The sequence below is a fragment of the Zonotrichia leucophrys genome, chromosome 1, assembly GCF_028769735.1.
Source record: "Zonotrichia leucophrys gambelii isolate GWCS_2022_RI chromosome 1, RI_Zleu_2.0, whole genome shotgun sequence".
NCBI lineage: Eukaryota > Metazoa > Chordata > Aves > Passeriformes > Passerellidae > Zonotrichia > Zonotrichia leucophrys.
Window position 1 is genome coordinate 5,859,300 of NC_088169.1, and position 17,478 is coordinate 5,876,777.

At 41.4% G+C, this 17,478-nt stretch overlaps 1 protein-coding gene across 7 annotated transcripts; it reads right to left on the bottom strand.

The window, feature by feature from the left end:
• Positions 1–1,322: 1,322 nt before the first annotated feature.
• U2AF1 (U2 small nuclear RNA auxiliary factor 1) lies at positions 1,323–15,891 on the bottom strand. 7 transcript variants are annotated; one of them, XM_064706004.1, is made up of 9 exons: positions 15,793–15,885; positions 14,428–14,953; positions 13,329–13,416; positions 9,607–9,673; positions 6,277–6,326; positions 5,587–5,685; positions 4,332–4,465; positions 3,225–3,317; positions 1,323–1,576 (listed from the first exon to the last, which is right to left on the bottom strand). In XM_064706004.1, the coding sequence occupies exons 2-9, from the start codon at positions 14,595–14,597 to the stop codon at positions 1,441–1,443; spliced, it is 837 nt and encodes a 278-aa protein (XP_064562074.1). In that variant the 5' UTR covers positions 14,598–14,953; positions 15,793–15,885; the 3' UTR covers positions 1,323–1,440. The 7 variants fall into 7 exon arrangements, with proteins under 7 accessions (XP_064562074.1, XP_064562085.1, XP_064562093.1 ...); XM_064706015.1 differs by lacking the exon at positions 9,607–9,673 and adding an exon at positions 10,476–10,542; XM_064706023.1 differs by lacking the exon at positions 14,428–14,953 and having other exon boundaries at positions 15,793–15,891.
• Positions 15,892–17,478: the final 1,587 nt, after the last annotated feature.

Genomic DNA, 17,478 nt, shown 5'->3' on the forward strand with positions numbered 1-17,478 from the left:
TCTGACAATGTGATGCACTCATATCCTATTTCCATTTTTTAAATAAGAATCACCAAGGAGATTTATCATTTAGCAAGTTATCTAGCTCAGAACTAAGGAAGCTCTAGCAAATTCTCTCCCCCACTGGAAAGCTGTGGTTTATTGCGTAGCTTTGTGTACACACAGTTCTATTTTGAAGAAATATGGTCAATGACCAAAACTTCTTGCTACATTACACTTTGAATAAAAGCAGACATGAATGAGGTGAAACTGCAAGTCAACCATTGTACAAATTGTCTCTCAGAATGCCAACATTTTCACTGGAGCTTTAATGCTTTGGGACAAAACCTACAATGTTCAGTGATTGAGCAATTTGAGCTCAAAAAAAAGTATTTGTGAAGGAACTGCCATCTGTCCATTAGCTTTCATCACACTCCAGACCATCAGAAAGGTGGAAATAAGATTTATTTTCCACTAGCATCCAATTAGTTTTCTATGACCTTGAATGCTAACAAAATGCTTTTTATTAAATGACAGGTGAGAGAGCATAGATTAGAAAAAAATGTCTGTTAAGGACTTTGATCCTTGCATTTCCTTCAATAGCACTTCTCTATTATGTTGCATGGAGCATAATTTTGGTGGGTTTTTTTTCACAAAACCCTCACCTGCCTATTATGAATCACTGCAATAAAAATAATACTTTTTCCACACTGCACTAGGCAACTTTTTTTCCAGCTAAAGAAAGGAGTTTAGTCAAGAATTATAAAAACCTGAACTATGAACTCTGGCACAGCCAGGAGCAGCCACTCAACTATGCCAGAGTGCTTAGAAAATAGGCAGCTAGGAGTAGCAACTCAACTACTCCAGAGTGCTTAGAAAATAGGCTTTAGATTTTACACCAAGAAATTGGATTTATTGTAAATGCCACAGTCACATTGATAGACAGAGCACAGACTTCTGGTAACAAACAAACATACATTTTTGTAACTAAGCGTTTCTACTCAGTAAATAAATGCATTTCGCACAGCCTTCCTCTTAAATGTGCCTAAACTAACCTAAATAAGCAGACAGCATAGCAGAAAAGGGAAACTTATGTGAGTAACTGTTTCTTAAGCAGTATATTATTTTTACTATGTATATAATATTTTATATTATATACACACACATTTTCATCAACAGTTCAAATGATACCCAAATAAAATTTAAAAAAACCCAAACCAGAACTGGCGCTCCTCCAATACATTTACCATCTTTCCCTCAGGCAGACTTATCCAGGTATTTGTCAAGATAGAGGAATGACAGTTAAAAAGACTCCCCCCACAAGAAACAAGTTACACAAAGAATACTGTATCACTACAAATTTTTTATTCAGAAGCCCATCTTTTAAAAAAAATGTCATTATGAACTTGTTTGGTCAAACTACAACACTTTCTAGCAGACATACAGTAAAAATGGCATGGCTCAGAATCGACCGGACCGTTCGCGATCCCTTGACCGCCTCCTGTCGCGCTCGCGGCCGCCGCCTCCTCCGCCGCCGCCACGGCCGCGATCTCTGGATCGGGACCGGCGCTCACGGGACCTCGACCTGGATCGATGCCTTCAAAGAGAGTTTGGACATTTTATTGTTTCACCCCAGGCAGTGATTTACTTGCAGTACCACACAGTGGAACGTGTAATTAAGAATGGGAGTGATGAGGGAGAAGAAAGCAGTGTGTCATTAGAAGGATTGGTTAATTGGCACTCGGGCTGCAAAGCACAATGGATTTACAAAGTGCCCAAATTTCATGCTGGGGAGTCAGCACAAACAGGTACAAGAAGTGGCTGCTCCCTGCAGTCTCCTCTTACAATGGATGTGCAAGCCCTGAGGAGAGGCACGGTTTCACTGCTGTTATTTAAAGCAGGAGAAGGGGACACCTGCTTTGGCAGACAGGAATAGTTCTTAGCAACACACACCAGAAGCCTACAGCTGCTCCTAAGTCCACTTGTATTAAATCAATTGCATTAAGTAGCAATTAAAATCCAGTTCTCTGTTGCTGCTCCCTCTATGTGATTTCCACCCCTCCAGGACACAAGCACGGGCAAATGATCTTCCCTGCCTCTTAGGCTGATAAATTCAGGAAGGGAGCTACAACCACCCAGAACACACTGCTATCACAGCCACTACCAATCAGCATTACTGAACCTGAGAGTTCCAGATTTGTAACAGTGATCAAAAGGTTAATATAAAACACACTTGGTCTTTTTCATAAAGCATTCAAATACATGAAAAATTATTTAGCCACAAATATATGTGGCTAAGCAACACAATCTATGTTTTTTAAAGTTTAATTCATCCTCACAGATTCTGAAACACTGCCAATTAGAGATGTTTACAGGAAAAACACATTCACAATCCCAGGCTCCTTGTGTGATTGAGAGAAAGCTACAACAATCATACTCTATATAAAAGCAAGATCAAAGATTTTATATGCCTATTCCAAATAGCAAGGTCTTAAATGCAACCAGATTGAATCCAGTTCCAAGTGAACCATCACAGTAACAGCAGTGGTAAAAGCCTTTCTGCAAGGTACCTCACTAAATGAATAATTCAATACATAATGAAATGTCTTTATCAATTTTTTTTTACCATTAAGTGAAATTATTTCTCCTTTTTCCTACTGGGAATTCCTGTGAAGCTAAGAGTGAGCTCCATACAGTGACTGGCTGGTATTAACAGTAAGAAATTAATACAGGCTACCACATTTCACCATTAACAGTTAAAGGCAAATAAGGTTCAGTCCTTAGTATAATCTATAAATGCTTGATTGCACAGAATGCTGAAAGCTGCCAAAATGCCCATTGGCCAAGCAGCCTGCATCTAACAAAGGCCACGAGCAAACACATTTAGAAGAGAATAAAACAGAAGAAGCATAAAGCAACTTCTAAGTGATGTCCATCTGTACCAGAACAGGAAGGGCCTATATATCCTCAGTAACTGAGTGAGTCTTCTTCTCCTTGAACCCTGCCTGCCACACCAACCTTCAAAATCCACAGCATTGCAGAGCAAGAAGCACCATGTTTTTAAAGCCCTACTCCTTTGTTGGAAACTGGCCACCTGCCAGCTTGACTTGATGCCCTTTGGCATGCGCCAGAAATGTGTCAGAAAAAACAAGAGGACTTGGCACAAGCTTAAAGATTTGCCTTCAGATTTTTCAGCAACTGATCCTTGAATTACTTGTTTTAGCAGTGTTTAAAAACAAACTTACTTTTTACGACGCCGCCCATACAACTCGCGCCTTAACTCTCGAGAAATGGGCTTCAAATGCATAAAGTTGCAGAAACCTCCTCGTGTACACTCTCTGGAACAGAAATCAAGAGGCACAGTTACAATTCCCAGCTCTGCACTATCTGCTAAGACCTCAACACCTCTGATATTAAACACAGTAAATTACTAGTGACCTAGACCCTGTCATACTTCTAGGAGAAAATCCTCAAAAGATGGTAGAAGTCAAGAGGTTCATTGCAGGTACTCTGTCACTGTGATATTTTCTGAAAAATCCCTTTGCCAGAATTTCTTCCCCTGGGAAGATGAGAAGCCTCAGCTTCTCCATGTTTTGCTGCTCTGGAATGTGGTCTGGAGATTGTTTATCCAAACATGTGAATTGTTTTTAATTAATGGCCAATCACAGCCAGCTACGTTGTGTGACCGTGTTCACAGGGGCCTTAGGATGAGGGAAGAGACTGAAGAGGATCTGACTCCATGTTTCAGAAGGCTCATTTATTATTTTATGATATATATTACATTAAAACTATACTAAAAGAATAGAAGAAAGGATTTCATCAGAAGGCTGGCTAAGAATAGAAAAAGAATGATAACAAAGGTTTGTGTCTTGGACACTCTGTCCAAGCCAGCTGACTGTGATTGGCCATTAATTAGAAACAACCAACATGGGCCAGTCACAGATGCACCTGTTGCATTCCACAGCAGCAGATAATCATTGTTTACATTTTGTTCCCGAGGCCTTTCAGCTTCTCAGGAGAAAAAATCCTAAGGAAAGGATTTTTCATAAAATGTGTCTGTGACAATGTCAGACTCTGAGTTTGACATGAGTTTTTATTATTCATTCTTGTTAAGCCTTCTGATGTATCCTTTCTCTTTCAGTATAGTTTTAGTATAGCATTCTTTTAATATATATCATAAAATAATAAATCAGATTCTCATCTCTCACCTCATCCTGGGTCCCTGACAAACACCACAGCCACTGCAGGTACTAGTAGTGTGGGGGGCTTATTTCCTGCACTCAGCTCCATGAAATCCACAGCCCAGCACCCTCCCTGGTGCCCAAGGCAGGAGGAAGGCCCTGTTTATTTACCCCATCTCATACTGACGGCAGCAGGCCTCTCTGAAGTCAGTCACAGGGGAGAGCTCGGCATGGATGGGCTGCCCGTTGAACCAGCGATTGTTCAGGTCGATCACGGCCTTCTCGGCATCTTCCTCACGGCGGAACTGAAAGCAAAATCAGCTTTTCAGAGAAGCAACAAGAGGAGACAAAAGATTCCTATCACATCAGTTGGGTGATAGCTGAGGCTCAGGGCTCTAGTAATGAAATTAGAAGCTACTTCAGATTTCTTGGACAGTCAATCAAAGCTTTTCATTAGCTGGGACTCAAGGGCTAATCAAAACATTGATTTTCCTCTTCATTATGCTCTGTTTGGTCTCTCAAGTGGGAAAGTTAGTCAATACAAGATACTGTGTTTTCTCAGTACAGCTTTAAACCAAGAGAATGCTTGTAAATAGTTTCTTGAGCACCACAGTCCTGATGTAATGCATTTTTTCAAACATTTAAGAGAAATTTATATAAAAATTTCACATTCATTCAAATAAGAATTTACAAAAATCAGATACTATTTCCTGCAAAATTTAAATTTGAAATGTTTTTTCACAGCTAATTTTTTTAAAACTTTTTTTTTTCTGATTATGACCTACACAGTGAAGAATTTCAGGTGTGAAAATACTTTCCAGCTGAGGGAATGTACAGCCAAAATATTCAAAGGAACTCTCTCACACCTCCCCCTCACTGTGAACACACAGTAAAATTTCTGCAGGTGACAATTTTGTACTCGTTATTCAAGAGATGCAATGACTTTTTCAAGTTAAGCCTAAGTGCTCCAGTTTGCACCTTGAGCCACACAGCTACTGCCAGATCTAACTTGGTTACAGATACTGTGTTTAACTGGGAAGTTAGAAAATTAATGCACCTGTGGCATATAAAAACCTCTCTCACACTGATGTGCTTCAAGGACAGCATGATGCTAAACTTACCCAAACTAACCCTGCCAAACTAAAACAGTCTAGTAGTGGTGACTGTTTATAACTATGTAAAAGAAAAGTAAAGTTTCTATTTCTGAAAATTACACGGATTCTGACTATCAAGAAAGCTTCTCAAAATTCATTAGAATTTCTTTTGGATTCCTTTAACATTTTTACTCTAAATTGTGAGGTTGGAGAGTAGCTTATATACTGAAGAGCTTTCCTAGTAAAATGAAATCTAAAATCACACAGCACTTTTAAAATTCTAAATCAATAAACACCACCCCCCTGCCTGCATGAACATCTCTTCACCCTACCTTTACGTATACATTTCCAACTAGGTGATCTCCAAGGTTATCACACACGTTCATCTCCTCCACTTCGCCGTATTTCTCCTCCATTTCTGTGAAGACCTCCTAAGCACAAAGCAACCCAGCACAAGTTTGCAGCACATTATTTGTAAGTACAGAAATAAATATTGCATCTACCTCTAAGCAAGTATAAAAAAGACCTTCCTTGGAAAAAAGATCACTTGATTTTGGTTTTTTTTTACATTTTTGGGTTTAAAATCAATACTTTCTTGGCCATCTGTAAGCACAGCACTACCAACACACAAGAAAAACCTATGGAAAACACGCACAGCATTTACAGAATACACAGGGATGCACTGAAAACACAACACAGAAACTCTGATGCTAGCTTCAGGTACTTTGTTTTTATACAAATAATTAATAATACTTAAAATTTATACAAAAGGAGATTATACAATCAAAATATTATGTCACTTAAGCACCTGATGTTAGACAAAGACTATTTCAAGCAGTCAAATGAAGGTCAAACTAACCAATGGTTACCCAGGAAATATTTAATACAAAGTTGCATGTTTTATACACCCAAGGAAATAAGTGGTTTTTTTCCCCTGAATCTGTCTAATTGTACTATCCACTACATCATTTAACTTATCTGTGGTGACAAATCCAGGGACACTGCAATGCACCTTTACATACCTCAAAGAACTCATCATAATGTTCCTGCATCTCAACATCGCTCACAGCACCTGCAAAAGTCAAAGAGTCAGACTGATTAGAGCCTGCCAATAAGGAAGGGGAGTTTTGATCAAACTACAAAACAATCTAGAGAGGCCATCTGGAGCATGAGAGACACCATATAGCATGGAGCTAACTAACAGGAATATTGCAAAATAAGGATGTGTGAAGAGCTTTGAGTCCTTAAAGTATCTGTCAAAATATTACATTGGTATGATCAAATCAAAGCAAGTTTTAATCAGAGCCAAAGTTGTATGCCACAAATTTAAAGGGGAAAAGAATTACTCTGAAATATCACTTAAAATTTAATGTATAGTCCCACTCTCTAACTACCAACAATTTTACCTAAACAGAAGGCAAGTGCTTTGTTACAATTCCATACCTTAAAATATTACTAAAATTTAGTATTCCTCTTCCTAAAGGCAGAAATTTATGCCTACTTCTCCAGCATATCCACTTGAATTTGAGAGCTCAAAATGTAAAACAGCCCAGAATTTTTTTTAATTTGCTGAAAATAGTCATTGAAATGACACCCTTTTCTCAGTGCCCTCAATGCTTTGCAACAGAGAGCCATTTTCTAGTTTAAGTTTGAGTGTCACTTCATTTTTCTGTAGTCCTGCAGAACATCTTTCAGTGCAAGACAAGCCAGCCTCATATTCAAGTTAAGATTATTTTCATGCTACAAGCTGACTTGAAAAACGAGTGCTGCTTGCCTGCTGCTACCAAACCCAACGTTAAGTGTGGCTTATTTTTCAAAGCATTAAATGTATAAAAATCAGTTTCATTTATTTCTTCCAGTCTACAGCACTTTAAACAAGCTGTATACATTAAAGCCATTAGATTAGCTCTTCAGCAGTTAAGTGTTTATTAAGATCAAGCGGAGCAGTTTTTACAACAAACCCTGCATTTTATGCTAGGAAAATATGCTAGTGTTTAAAACTACAAACCAGACTGGTTTAGTTAACAGAATGTGAAAGACAAGAAACTGAGCCAATAAGGCTGAGTTTATTCATTTTCAGGCTGGTATGAAAAAAATTTTTGGCTAGTATTACCACTTGGACAAACTTGATGTTTTTCTTCAAAGGCTCTAATATTAACCAGCCACACTCTCTGGAACTGCAGTTCCTGCTCTTCCACCCAGCTCACCTCCACGAGAGGCTAAGGGGCATTTGGGCTATAGTTTAGGCTGACAGTGTTTCTGCATTTGAGACGTTTGCTTTTAAGAAATTTCTTCTCCCCCATGGTTGTAGCAAATTAAGGAATATCAAACATTAAACCAGTAATTCTAGGCAGTTTAATACTTAACTATATTCTCAAGGTTCTGCCAACATCACTGATAACAGCTTACTAACAGCTAAGGATTTTTTGGTTTTGTTTCTAAAGGTATCACAGGGGCTCTGGAAGCCTCAGTGGGAATAACTACTTTTTACCAGATGGACAAAAGCTAAAAATGTTTTTTTTTGTCAAATTAGGATATCACAGGCAACAGTTAGTTAATGACTACTTCAATGACCTTCTAAAGTGGGAAGTATACATATGACAGGCTTTACAAACATCCATATTCCAGGGCTAATGGTATCTGAACCATGAGAAGCCCAATTACTAATTAAAATACTCAGGAAAACTATTGCTGTTCCAAACTAAGGTTAATCCTCTACGACGGCAATAGAAAGGAAGACAGTTAAGCAACAATGACAAGGCATTAAATAGCTACCCAAGTTATCCATTTAAAACACATGCAATACTTATGTAGGGACAAATATCAAAAACCAAGGAGCCAGGAGTTTCAGCAAACCTACTGCTTGCAGAGCTCCAGCTCTACCCCAGGAGGTACAGGCAGGCTCTGGCACACAGCTGCTGGCTTGTCACAACAAACTAGAGTTGGATACCAGCATTTACAACACTGGAGGATCTGTGCAGGACTCTTGCAGCTGTAAATCTAAACAGCTCCACAGACCAAACTGCTGTAACTCTGTGCAAATTAGTTACCAGCTCATTGAGAGTTCAGGGAGAGTGGAAACACCCAGCTGGAAATGTTTTGGTCTACTGAAACAGCATTAACTACTAAGCATCTGCAAGGAGAGAGCCTACAAACCAATGGGACTGGTCAAACATCTAGACAAAATGACACAGCTCATTTACATGTCCAGCTTGATTGTGTGACAAAAACACAAATTACATAATAGAGCCATTATTGCTTTTAGAAGCAAGAGAGACAGTGCTGACTTTTAAGTTAGTGGCCAATTCACAAAGCACTTCTAATCAAATGCTGGTAACTAATCTGAACTGGTCTATAAACCAACAGTCAAAAATAAAAAAAAAAAAAAAAAGAATAGCCAAACAAAGCTTTATTACCACACAGTAAATACTCACTTCAACAAGAAAGATTAGTTAGAAAAGAACACCGACCCTTTTTTGGTTCTAAAATTTTTTTTTTTAAATCTTATTTTAATATCGATGATTCAATTACAATGACAAATCAGTTAATCGCCGATCAGCAATCCTGGGCATTAACTGCTGCCAGTCTCACAGGAGGTGTGTTTGCTTATGCCCATTTGTATCTCAGGAGGAATCATTAAATTACTTCATGACCATACCCAAATGCCTTCCCCTCCTCAAAAGTACTTTAAAAAAATATTTGTCTTAGGTAAATATGCCAAATGGCATCAGAATTTGAATTTTTAAAGTATGAAAAGAATTATAAGCATGCACCCATCCAAAAAGGACAGCTGCCAGGAGGGGTTAGTCAGTCATGGTGTGTTCTTCCAAAGTGCACTCCCTAAATGGAAGCTGCATTAACCTAGGATAAATTTATGCATGCAGTCTGAAAAGTATCAGTTCAAGTTCTCTTAACATTTACAGAGCAGGACATTTGTTCTGAATGAAGTCAATGTGTCACTGTCCTGCTCTTTCCGACAGTGGAACCTAATGGATAGCACAAAACATACAGAAAACCATTCCTAGGATGCAGGCAACTGGCAGGGAGAGAGGTGACAGGAAGAAAGCAGTGCAACCAACACTGCTTCACAGGGGAAGTATAATTTTAACCCTTTTTGATTTAATAGTTGGTATTCAGATTGCCCCATAGTTCTGGGAGCAGGGAGGAAGGTAGTGGGACAAAAAATTGGGGTTTTTTTTTGCTTTTTGGGTTTTTTTGTGTTTGTTTTGAACACATGTAACGAAACGTGGTCAGTTTGATCTGTTAAACTAAAATGGCAGACCAGTTTAAGTCGACACTGAGCTCTGACAATCAAGCCCAGGGAACCAGTGAAGGAACTTGTATGAACTTACAGCGCAAACCGTCAGCAGACTGGGAAGAGTTTTGAGGGTTACGGTAAATGTTCAAGAGGGCAATGGTCTGAAATACAAAACGCAACAACTTTATATTATGGAAAATAAATTTAACAAGAAACTGGTTTCCTTTAGGGTCGCTTTAGTCGAGTCTGTGCTGAAAGAGAGGTGGTTATTCTCTCCCAAGCAGGAGAACTTGCACTTAGCTGGTGACCTTTCTATATCAACCTAACACTGTAAAGTAATAGAGATCTCATGATACTCCATTATTGTATTCTTAATTTCACTCCATTCACCAATATTACTATTGAGGGGTTTTGCATGATTTCAGACAGCTCTGAAAACAGGTAGTATCCAAATGCTGCAGTCATGTTACAAGCATAGTAATTTGAATTTGGTATTACTGAATGGTTTCTTAGTAGCAAAATCCCAGGAAAGGAAGTAATACAATAATTAGAGCATAACATGAAATCTCCATTTTCCTAAAAAAGTTAAGATGAAAGAAAACCCAGGTTTGGGACTTACCGTACATTATACCTATTTTTTTTTTTTTTGGGTGTTAAATCAAGAATTTGAGAAATATCTGCAGTTTAACCCTTTCAAAAGAATGCAGTGTTACTAAGAAACCAAGTTTCACTTTGCAACACAAAAGGGAATCTGCACCAAGTCCAATTTGTGCAGCCCTTTCTGCACTCAGAACTGCAGACATTCCACAAATTCTTGATCTGTGCGCAAGAAGAGTTCCGTCACTTGTCCTGTTTGCAACAGCTTTATGTCAGCAGCTCAGAAGCCAACATTATTTTATCATAATTAGGAGTGGGCTCTTTAACACCATTCTTTAAAAAAATTTCTCCAACTGTGGGACTTACAGTGTGAGCCGTCAGCCGTCTGTGCACTGTTTTGGGGGTTACGATAGATGTTTTGAATCAAGATGGTCTGCGGGGAAAAAAAATAAAAAGGGGAATTCTACTGGCTGCTGTGCATATAATAGACAATTGCAAAGAGACAACTTGTTTGCAAACAGCTAAAAGTCATATTTTATCCTTAAGACTTCCTTTTGTATTTGTAGAGTATCTTCCAAAATTGCATCCAGACCATCATATTATGAAAACAGTTTTAATTAACCACCAAGAAAGAGCTGCGTTTGTCTCAACAGCTAGCCTCAAAATGGGAGGTGTGAGTAACCTAAAATGTCACACGAGGTACTCTGGAGATGCCTAAACTTTTGAGACCAGATTCACTACTGCAAGTCTAGGGGGGAAAAAAAATAAGTGTTACGTGCACAGCATGTAATACATAATGCCACAGTGTCCAAAGTGCTACACCAGACCATAAGGCCTTTAGGCAATGCTACATCTCGTTTTGTGCGTCAGGGTTTTCTTGGTGGAATTTCTGTTTAAATAATATAATAGCATCATAGGTTCACATGTTTCCGATCCTTCAAATAAGGACAATATCCTTTTAGCCCTTCTGCTTTTTACTTGAAGAATTAGCCCAGGCAGACTTGAAACCTTACATTTGTACCGTTCTTCTTAAAATCAAGTTGTCTGAAAAAACAAACCATGTTTAAGTTAGTAAACTAATATTACAAAAAAATTCCAAACGTCCATATCACTGTAAGCAGCTCAAAAATTGAGATTTGATTACTTAAAATACAAGCTCAATGTTAGTCAGTATGAATGGCAATCCCCAAGTAACTTTAGCTTAGACATTATCATTATTAGTCACAATAAGAATTCAGAGCTTAAAGAAGTCAGAGGACCAGCAATGTCACACCTACATTCACTACCCATTTAACATGTAAAAAAAAAAATACAACTGTACCATCACATTTAAAACCACACACTTGTTTTATTTCAGGTCCAGCCATACCAACCAAAGCTTTGTGCTTCCATGGCCCAGGTTTAAACTACCTGTGCTTTAGCCTGCAGCTGTGAGAGCCAGAATCAGGCATCTCGTTAGGGTGTTTCTGCTGATGGGGGTAATTTGATCACTCTGGATTGTGTGACCTTTCCTAACACAGCTCTTCTGTAAAGCAGCTGCACCAGCAAGAGCTGCACAAGGTTAAAACATTGTGCTGGTAACTTCCCATTAGCAGGATATCTGCTCTGTTTTCTATCACAGCTGATTGTCAACCTGCACACAAATAAAGATTTCTGCAGACCCCACACAGTGCCAGGGACCTGGGAGATGTCACAGCAGAGCTGCCAGCACGAGGCTGCGCAGTCCCAGACAGCCCTGGCTGAATGGGATGTGCCCTGCTGACCCGCTGCAGCTGGCACTGCCACCCAGAGCCTAAAGCAAAGCTCAAGGCTGCTCTGACAGAAAGCTGTCGTTGCACACAAACTTTTATTAGTAAAAAGAAAAAGAGTTGAGGGTTTTTTTTGTTGGGTTTTTCGGGTTTTTTTTAACTTAAAAGACAACTACTGTACAAACTCTCTGCTTTAGGAATATTGTTTCATAGTCAATGACCTAAATTTAGGTCTCTAAATAACCAACTGCACTTCAACTTGTGCTCCATGTAGGTCAGCAACATGGGATAGTTTTGAAAATGAACAATACTCATTTGAAATACAGTATCTGCATTACAAAATTTTAAAATCCCAGAAGCAAAGAGGTGTTTTTGTTGCTTAAGTACCAGAAGCCCCTATTTACCAGTAACTTTGACATTCTCCCCTAGAAGTCCTCCTGCCCACTCACAGTTTACCTTGATCCCAGCTCTGAACCTGCCACATGGATAGTACTCCCCTCCCTAACTCCTCCCCAAAGCAGCATCAGCTCACATTTCTCATCAACTCTGCTCCTAAGCAGATTCAATGAACTTGCAGAAGGCTCTGCTGTTATGTGAACTTTTTCTCTGTAATTTTAAAACTACTGCAGTTGAAAGATGCAGTAACTTTCAAAGGCACTATTGCTCATGTACAAATTTCCCAAAGAAATTCATCTGTGTACCTTGACAATCAGCATTGATAGAAAGAGGGAAAAATACATTTCTCCAGGAATGTAATTTGTGAATATTGTACAGCTCATAATAATAATAACAACAATAATGAAAATCCTGTCACTCCCTGCACCTTTTCAAATTTATTTTTATTTCTGGCAGACATGCAGTCACACATCATTGTCTCTTAATATTTACTGAGGCAAAAATTAAACAATCTGTCATGAAAATTGACAATTCACCCTCAGCAACCAGGCAAGTTGTTTTCAATAATAATTTCTTCCACATTCAAAGGAAATATACAAGTCACTCTTGAAATTAAAGAGCCTGGGTCAGAGAGCAAGTGTAATGACAGATGAGTCACTTTTATTCATTAATTAGGTTTCTTTTATTATGTGCATAAAAGATTGAAGTTCCCACCTTTGGGACAGGTGGGATGAGCTGCCTTTGTCTGTGATTTAAGAACTCTGGGATGGTTTAAGTGCCTGAACACCACTGAGAAGGCACACTCACCTGAAAGTTAGCACTGGTTGGTCTCTACTACAGGCAAGCTTACAACAGCATCGCTTCCTGCAGCCATTAAGGGTGACAGGAGATAATTAGAAATGCTGGGAGAAGTAAATGGAACACCCCAAAAAAAAACCAAAGACCCAGATAAACTGGGGCTAAAACTGAACTAATTAATCTGGAGCTTGGTAATTATTCACTTGTATCTGAGAATCTACATTTTAAAGAAGCCAGAGTATATTTCCACAAGAAAGAGAAAAAAGGGGAAACAAACCTGGCTAAATGTTGGTTTGTTGTGCAACCGAGAACATCTGTCTCCATGGCGACAAGCTCCAATTTTGAAATAAAATGAGCAGTTGACTCTGCAAGAGAAAAGTGAATAAGGTAGTTACACACTGGCACAGAAACCAATCATTTGAAAAAAGCCTATGCCCTAAATGTCTTTATCTTGATGTGGATAAGTAACAGAAAAAAACCCACATCAAAACTGTACAGGAAAGCATTCCAACCAACCTGTCCATATTCTTTCCTTTTACCCCTAACTTACAGTGTCTGACCAATTTCCCCCAAAGTGGTTCCATGATTCACCACACACAAGTGATCTCTGTTTTATCTTCTGCTTCTCCATTCTTGTCTTTGCATCAGTTTCAGTGGGTGATGGGATGGAAAGTAACGAGAAAACCGGTCTGAAATTGACACTGGGAGCTCTGTGGCTGAGTTGAATCTGATTTAAAACTGACACACTTGCACCTCTCTCACCTTTATAAACACCTGTTTAATTCATACTCTAAGGGTAACTCAGGCTGCTACCAACACAGTATCCAAAAGAATTCAGGGAAGAGAAAATCATGTTACAGAAAGAATACACATCAGCAAAATAAATCCATTTAGTTAAGCTACTTCCATGAATATAATGAATGATTCTAAGAGTAAGCTGCTTTTTGTTTTAAACCACAAGCTTTTCTTGAATGATCCATCTCAGGACACCTTGATAATGATCTGGGTTTAGAAATGCTACTGAAACTCCCACAAAAAGGTGTAATTCACACAGAATGATGAAAGAAAACCACAAGGAGTTTAGTTACCTTGACAGGGAAATGCAAAATTCTGAAGGGCTAGAAAACTATGATGGGCTATATATGGGTAAATGAAATATTAGAATTCTCCTGGAAGAAAAATTATTATTCCCATAATTAACACCAATTATTTTCCACAATCCTGTGTAACCAACATCAACTCATGGAGGGGAGAATTATTAAAGTACTAAATAAAGCACATCTGATCTCTAGCAAAGCATTCTACTGTAAAATTGCAACATGCTCACTCTTGATTATGTTTTTGAAAACAAACACTTAGCATGATAAAATACTTACTGTCTTTTCTGAACTCTAACCTGAAACAAAAAGAAATACCTAACTACAAAATTTCCAATAGTGCCTCCAACTTCAGCACCTTCTGGAAGGTTCCGTTTGCCTTTTTTAACAGAAAAAAAGAGCTGCACAGGAATTTCATGCCTGATTAAAACTCTGAAACTGTAATGCATTAAATTCCTATGTATCTCCTTTGTGTGAAAGGATGCTACAGTAACAGAGCTCAAAAGAGAGGCTGCCGACACTGCTTTCCTGGAATGGCAGCGCTACAGAGCAGAGCAGAAGCCCCACGGCCAGGGGCTGACAAGAGTAATTTAGTCCAGCAGCACATCGATGCCCCCTTTTCATTTTTACGAGTGGAAAAACACGCCGGTTTGGTCAGGCCGATGGTGACCAAATTTTCGTTAGGAGGGTTTTGTGTGTGTGCTTCCAACAACCAGAGAAACTAGAGGCGTTCCCGGACGCGTGGAAGGCTGCAGGCAGAAGCCTGTAGGATCAGGATGCAGCAGTCGGGGAAATCCTCCGCACCCTGGGGAGGGGGGAGAAATAACCAGTCGCTGTCCTTGCAGCAGAGCGGGAGCTCTCAGGCTGCTGCGAGGCTCAGGGACACGAACAAAAGGGGAACAGGAGGAGGAGGAGGTGGCGCTTTCTGGCAGGAGGCGGCGGGAAGCTCCGGCACCCAGCGGCCCCGGCAGGAAGGCGCAGCCGCGGGGGGAAGGGGGGAGGGCGGAGGGAGGACGGGGGAGGGCGGCAGCGCGCCACGAGGCGCGGCACACCCTCATGGCGGCCAGGGGAGGGGTGGGGAAGGGAGAGGAGGAAGAGGAGGAGGAGGAAGAAGTGGGGGGTGGGGAGGGAGTGCCCGAGAACGGCCCCGGCCGGGGAGGGGGGGATGGGATGGGGGGGGGGGAAGGGGGAGCGCGTGGGCGGGGCCGCCGGGCGCGCGCGCGGGAACGCGCGAGACCCACGCGCCGCCGGGCGCGCGCGCGCCTGGGATGGGGGGGGGGGGGGGGGGAGGGGAAGGTCCTGAGGGAGGCGATGGCGGCGGGGGGGTGTGGGGGGGAAGGGAACGCGGAGCGCGGCCGCCTCTCGCTTCCCTCTTCCCGCCGCGTTCCAGCGGGATGGGAAAGGCGGGGGACGTGCCCCCGAGGCGGGAGTGGAAGAAATGGGCGAAACGGGCCGGGGGTCCCCCCCGCAGGGAAGGAGGGGCAGGGAGAAGGGAAGCAGGGCTGACCGCCGCGATCGGAACAGGCCGCGTCCCCGCGCAACGCGCTACGGGCCTCCGGCCTCCCCTCGAGCTTCCCCCCTCCCTCCCGGGGGGTGCCGCAGCCGCGGGAGCGGCGCGGGGAGCGGGGTAATGGGGCCACTCACTTGTCCTTCTCGGTGCCGAAGATGGAGGCCAGGTACTCCGCCATCTCCCACCGCCCGCCCGCCCGCCCGCCGGACCGCCCCGGCGCCGCCGCCGCGTCACAGCGACCGCGCCGGAAACGCTGCGCTGGGAGAAGGGGGGGGAGAGGAGGCGGGGTCCGCGCCACACGCGGGGTCGCCACGGCAGGCGCGCAGGGGCGGCGGGGCGGGGCCAGGGGCGGAACCTCCAGACCGCGGGTTCGAGTCCCGCCCCCGGCAGCGGCTGAGGGACGGAGCTGAATGGGGGTCGTGGCTTCCAAAAATTCTGGAATTAAGGGATTCTCTCCAAAACCGTGTTCGTGTGAGTGTCTGTGTGCACGTTCTGAAGGGGCTTAAATTTAAAAAAACCCCAAAACCTTGCTTTTGAATTAAAAGTAGAGCGCAGAGTAGAACCAAATTCTTTCTGATTGTTGTTCTGGGAGTGTGAAAAACGCCAATCACTTATTGTTTAAAATTTTAAAAGTTTAATAGTAATAAAATGGTTATAAAAATAGCAACATAATTAGAGTAATAAAAATTTGGACAATTTGGATTAGGACAATATGAGATAATAAAAACAAAGAGTTCTGGACTGTACAGGTACCTCTTTCTGGGCAAAATAAGCCCGAAAAAGGACAGACGGTAACAGAGGATTAACCCTTTAAAACAATAGCCTGTTGCATATTCATACACCTCATACATGATGCATAAATTCCATTCAAACACAGGATTCTGTCTGGTCATCGTCAATTTCTTCCTCTGAATCCTGACGGTGCCTTCAAGGCTGAGCGACGCGGGAAGAAGTTCGTTTCATCTGATAATGGAGCAATAAATTCTCTTTCTCTGAAAGATTTGGGTGTCCTGTGGCTGCCATCTGGTGCGAGTACCTCATTCCTTTTTAAAAAAAAGTATCTCACATACATAGTTCCTATTTTAACATTATTTTATAACCTAAACTATATTTAACACGTGACTTAAGAGAATTAATACAGCATTACTTTCTAACATAGCACATATAATATTCATTTTAATATTTGTGGAAAGCCAAACATAAAATAAGCATTTTTCACAGGGAGGTTTCATGGAATTACAGGCCAAAAGCTGCAAGGCTGAACCCAGTGAACTGAAATTCTTGTGATGGAGCAGCAATGTATGTGGAAGAGTCCAATACTGTACATCCCTGAAAACCACATCAGGAAATAAACTTAATGGTTGTGGTGATTCAGCAAACGAGACTGAGTGCTTAGCATGAGATGAGTAAAATTCATCTCAGATGTTTTGTAGTTCCCCGAAGCAGTAATAAATACAGCCCATAGAGCTCACAGCTCCAGCTGGATTGTTCACAGACTCATGGAATGGTTTGGGGTGGAAGGGACCTTAAAGATCATCTCGTTCCAAGCCCCTGCCCTGGTCAGGGACACCTTCCACTATCCCAGGTTCCACTCCAAGCCCTGCAATTCCTGATCTGTTTTGAGCTGTGCCCTGTCTCAGGACAGGGCCAGACACTGCTCCATGTCCTTTTTGTTCTTTCTGTGCTCTTTGGGGATGTAAACCTCACCTGGTCCCTGCTGCTCCTTCCTGCAAACATGCACTGATCTTTGCTCCAATGTTGTTGTTTAAGCCTTCAGCTGAAATATGTCAAAATACATTTTTCCTGGGGAATCAAGACAT

Coding starts and splice junctions, on each gene's coding strand:
- U2AF1 (XM_064706004.1), bottom strand. CDS start 14,597: ATGCATTACAGTTTCAGAGTTTTAATCAGGCATGAAATTCCTGTGCAG. Junction 13,417..14,427: donor GTTAGAGTTCAGAAAAGACA/GTAAGTATTTTA, acceptor TTTCTCTTGCAG/AGTCAACTGCTCATTTTATT. Junction 3,318..4,331: donor TGCCGTCAGTATGAGATGGG/GTAAATAAACAG, acceptor TTTCTGTTCCAG/AGAGTGTACACGAGGAGGTT.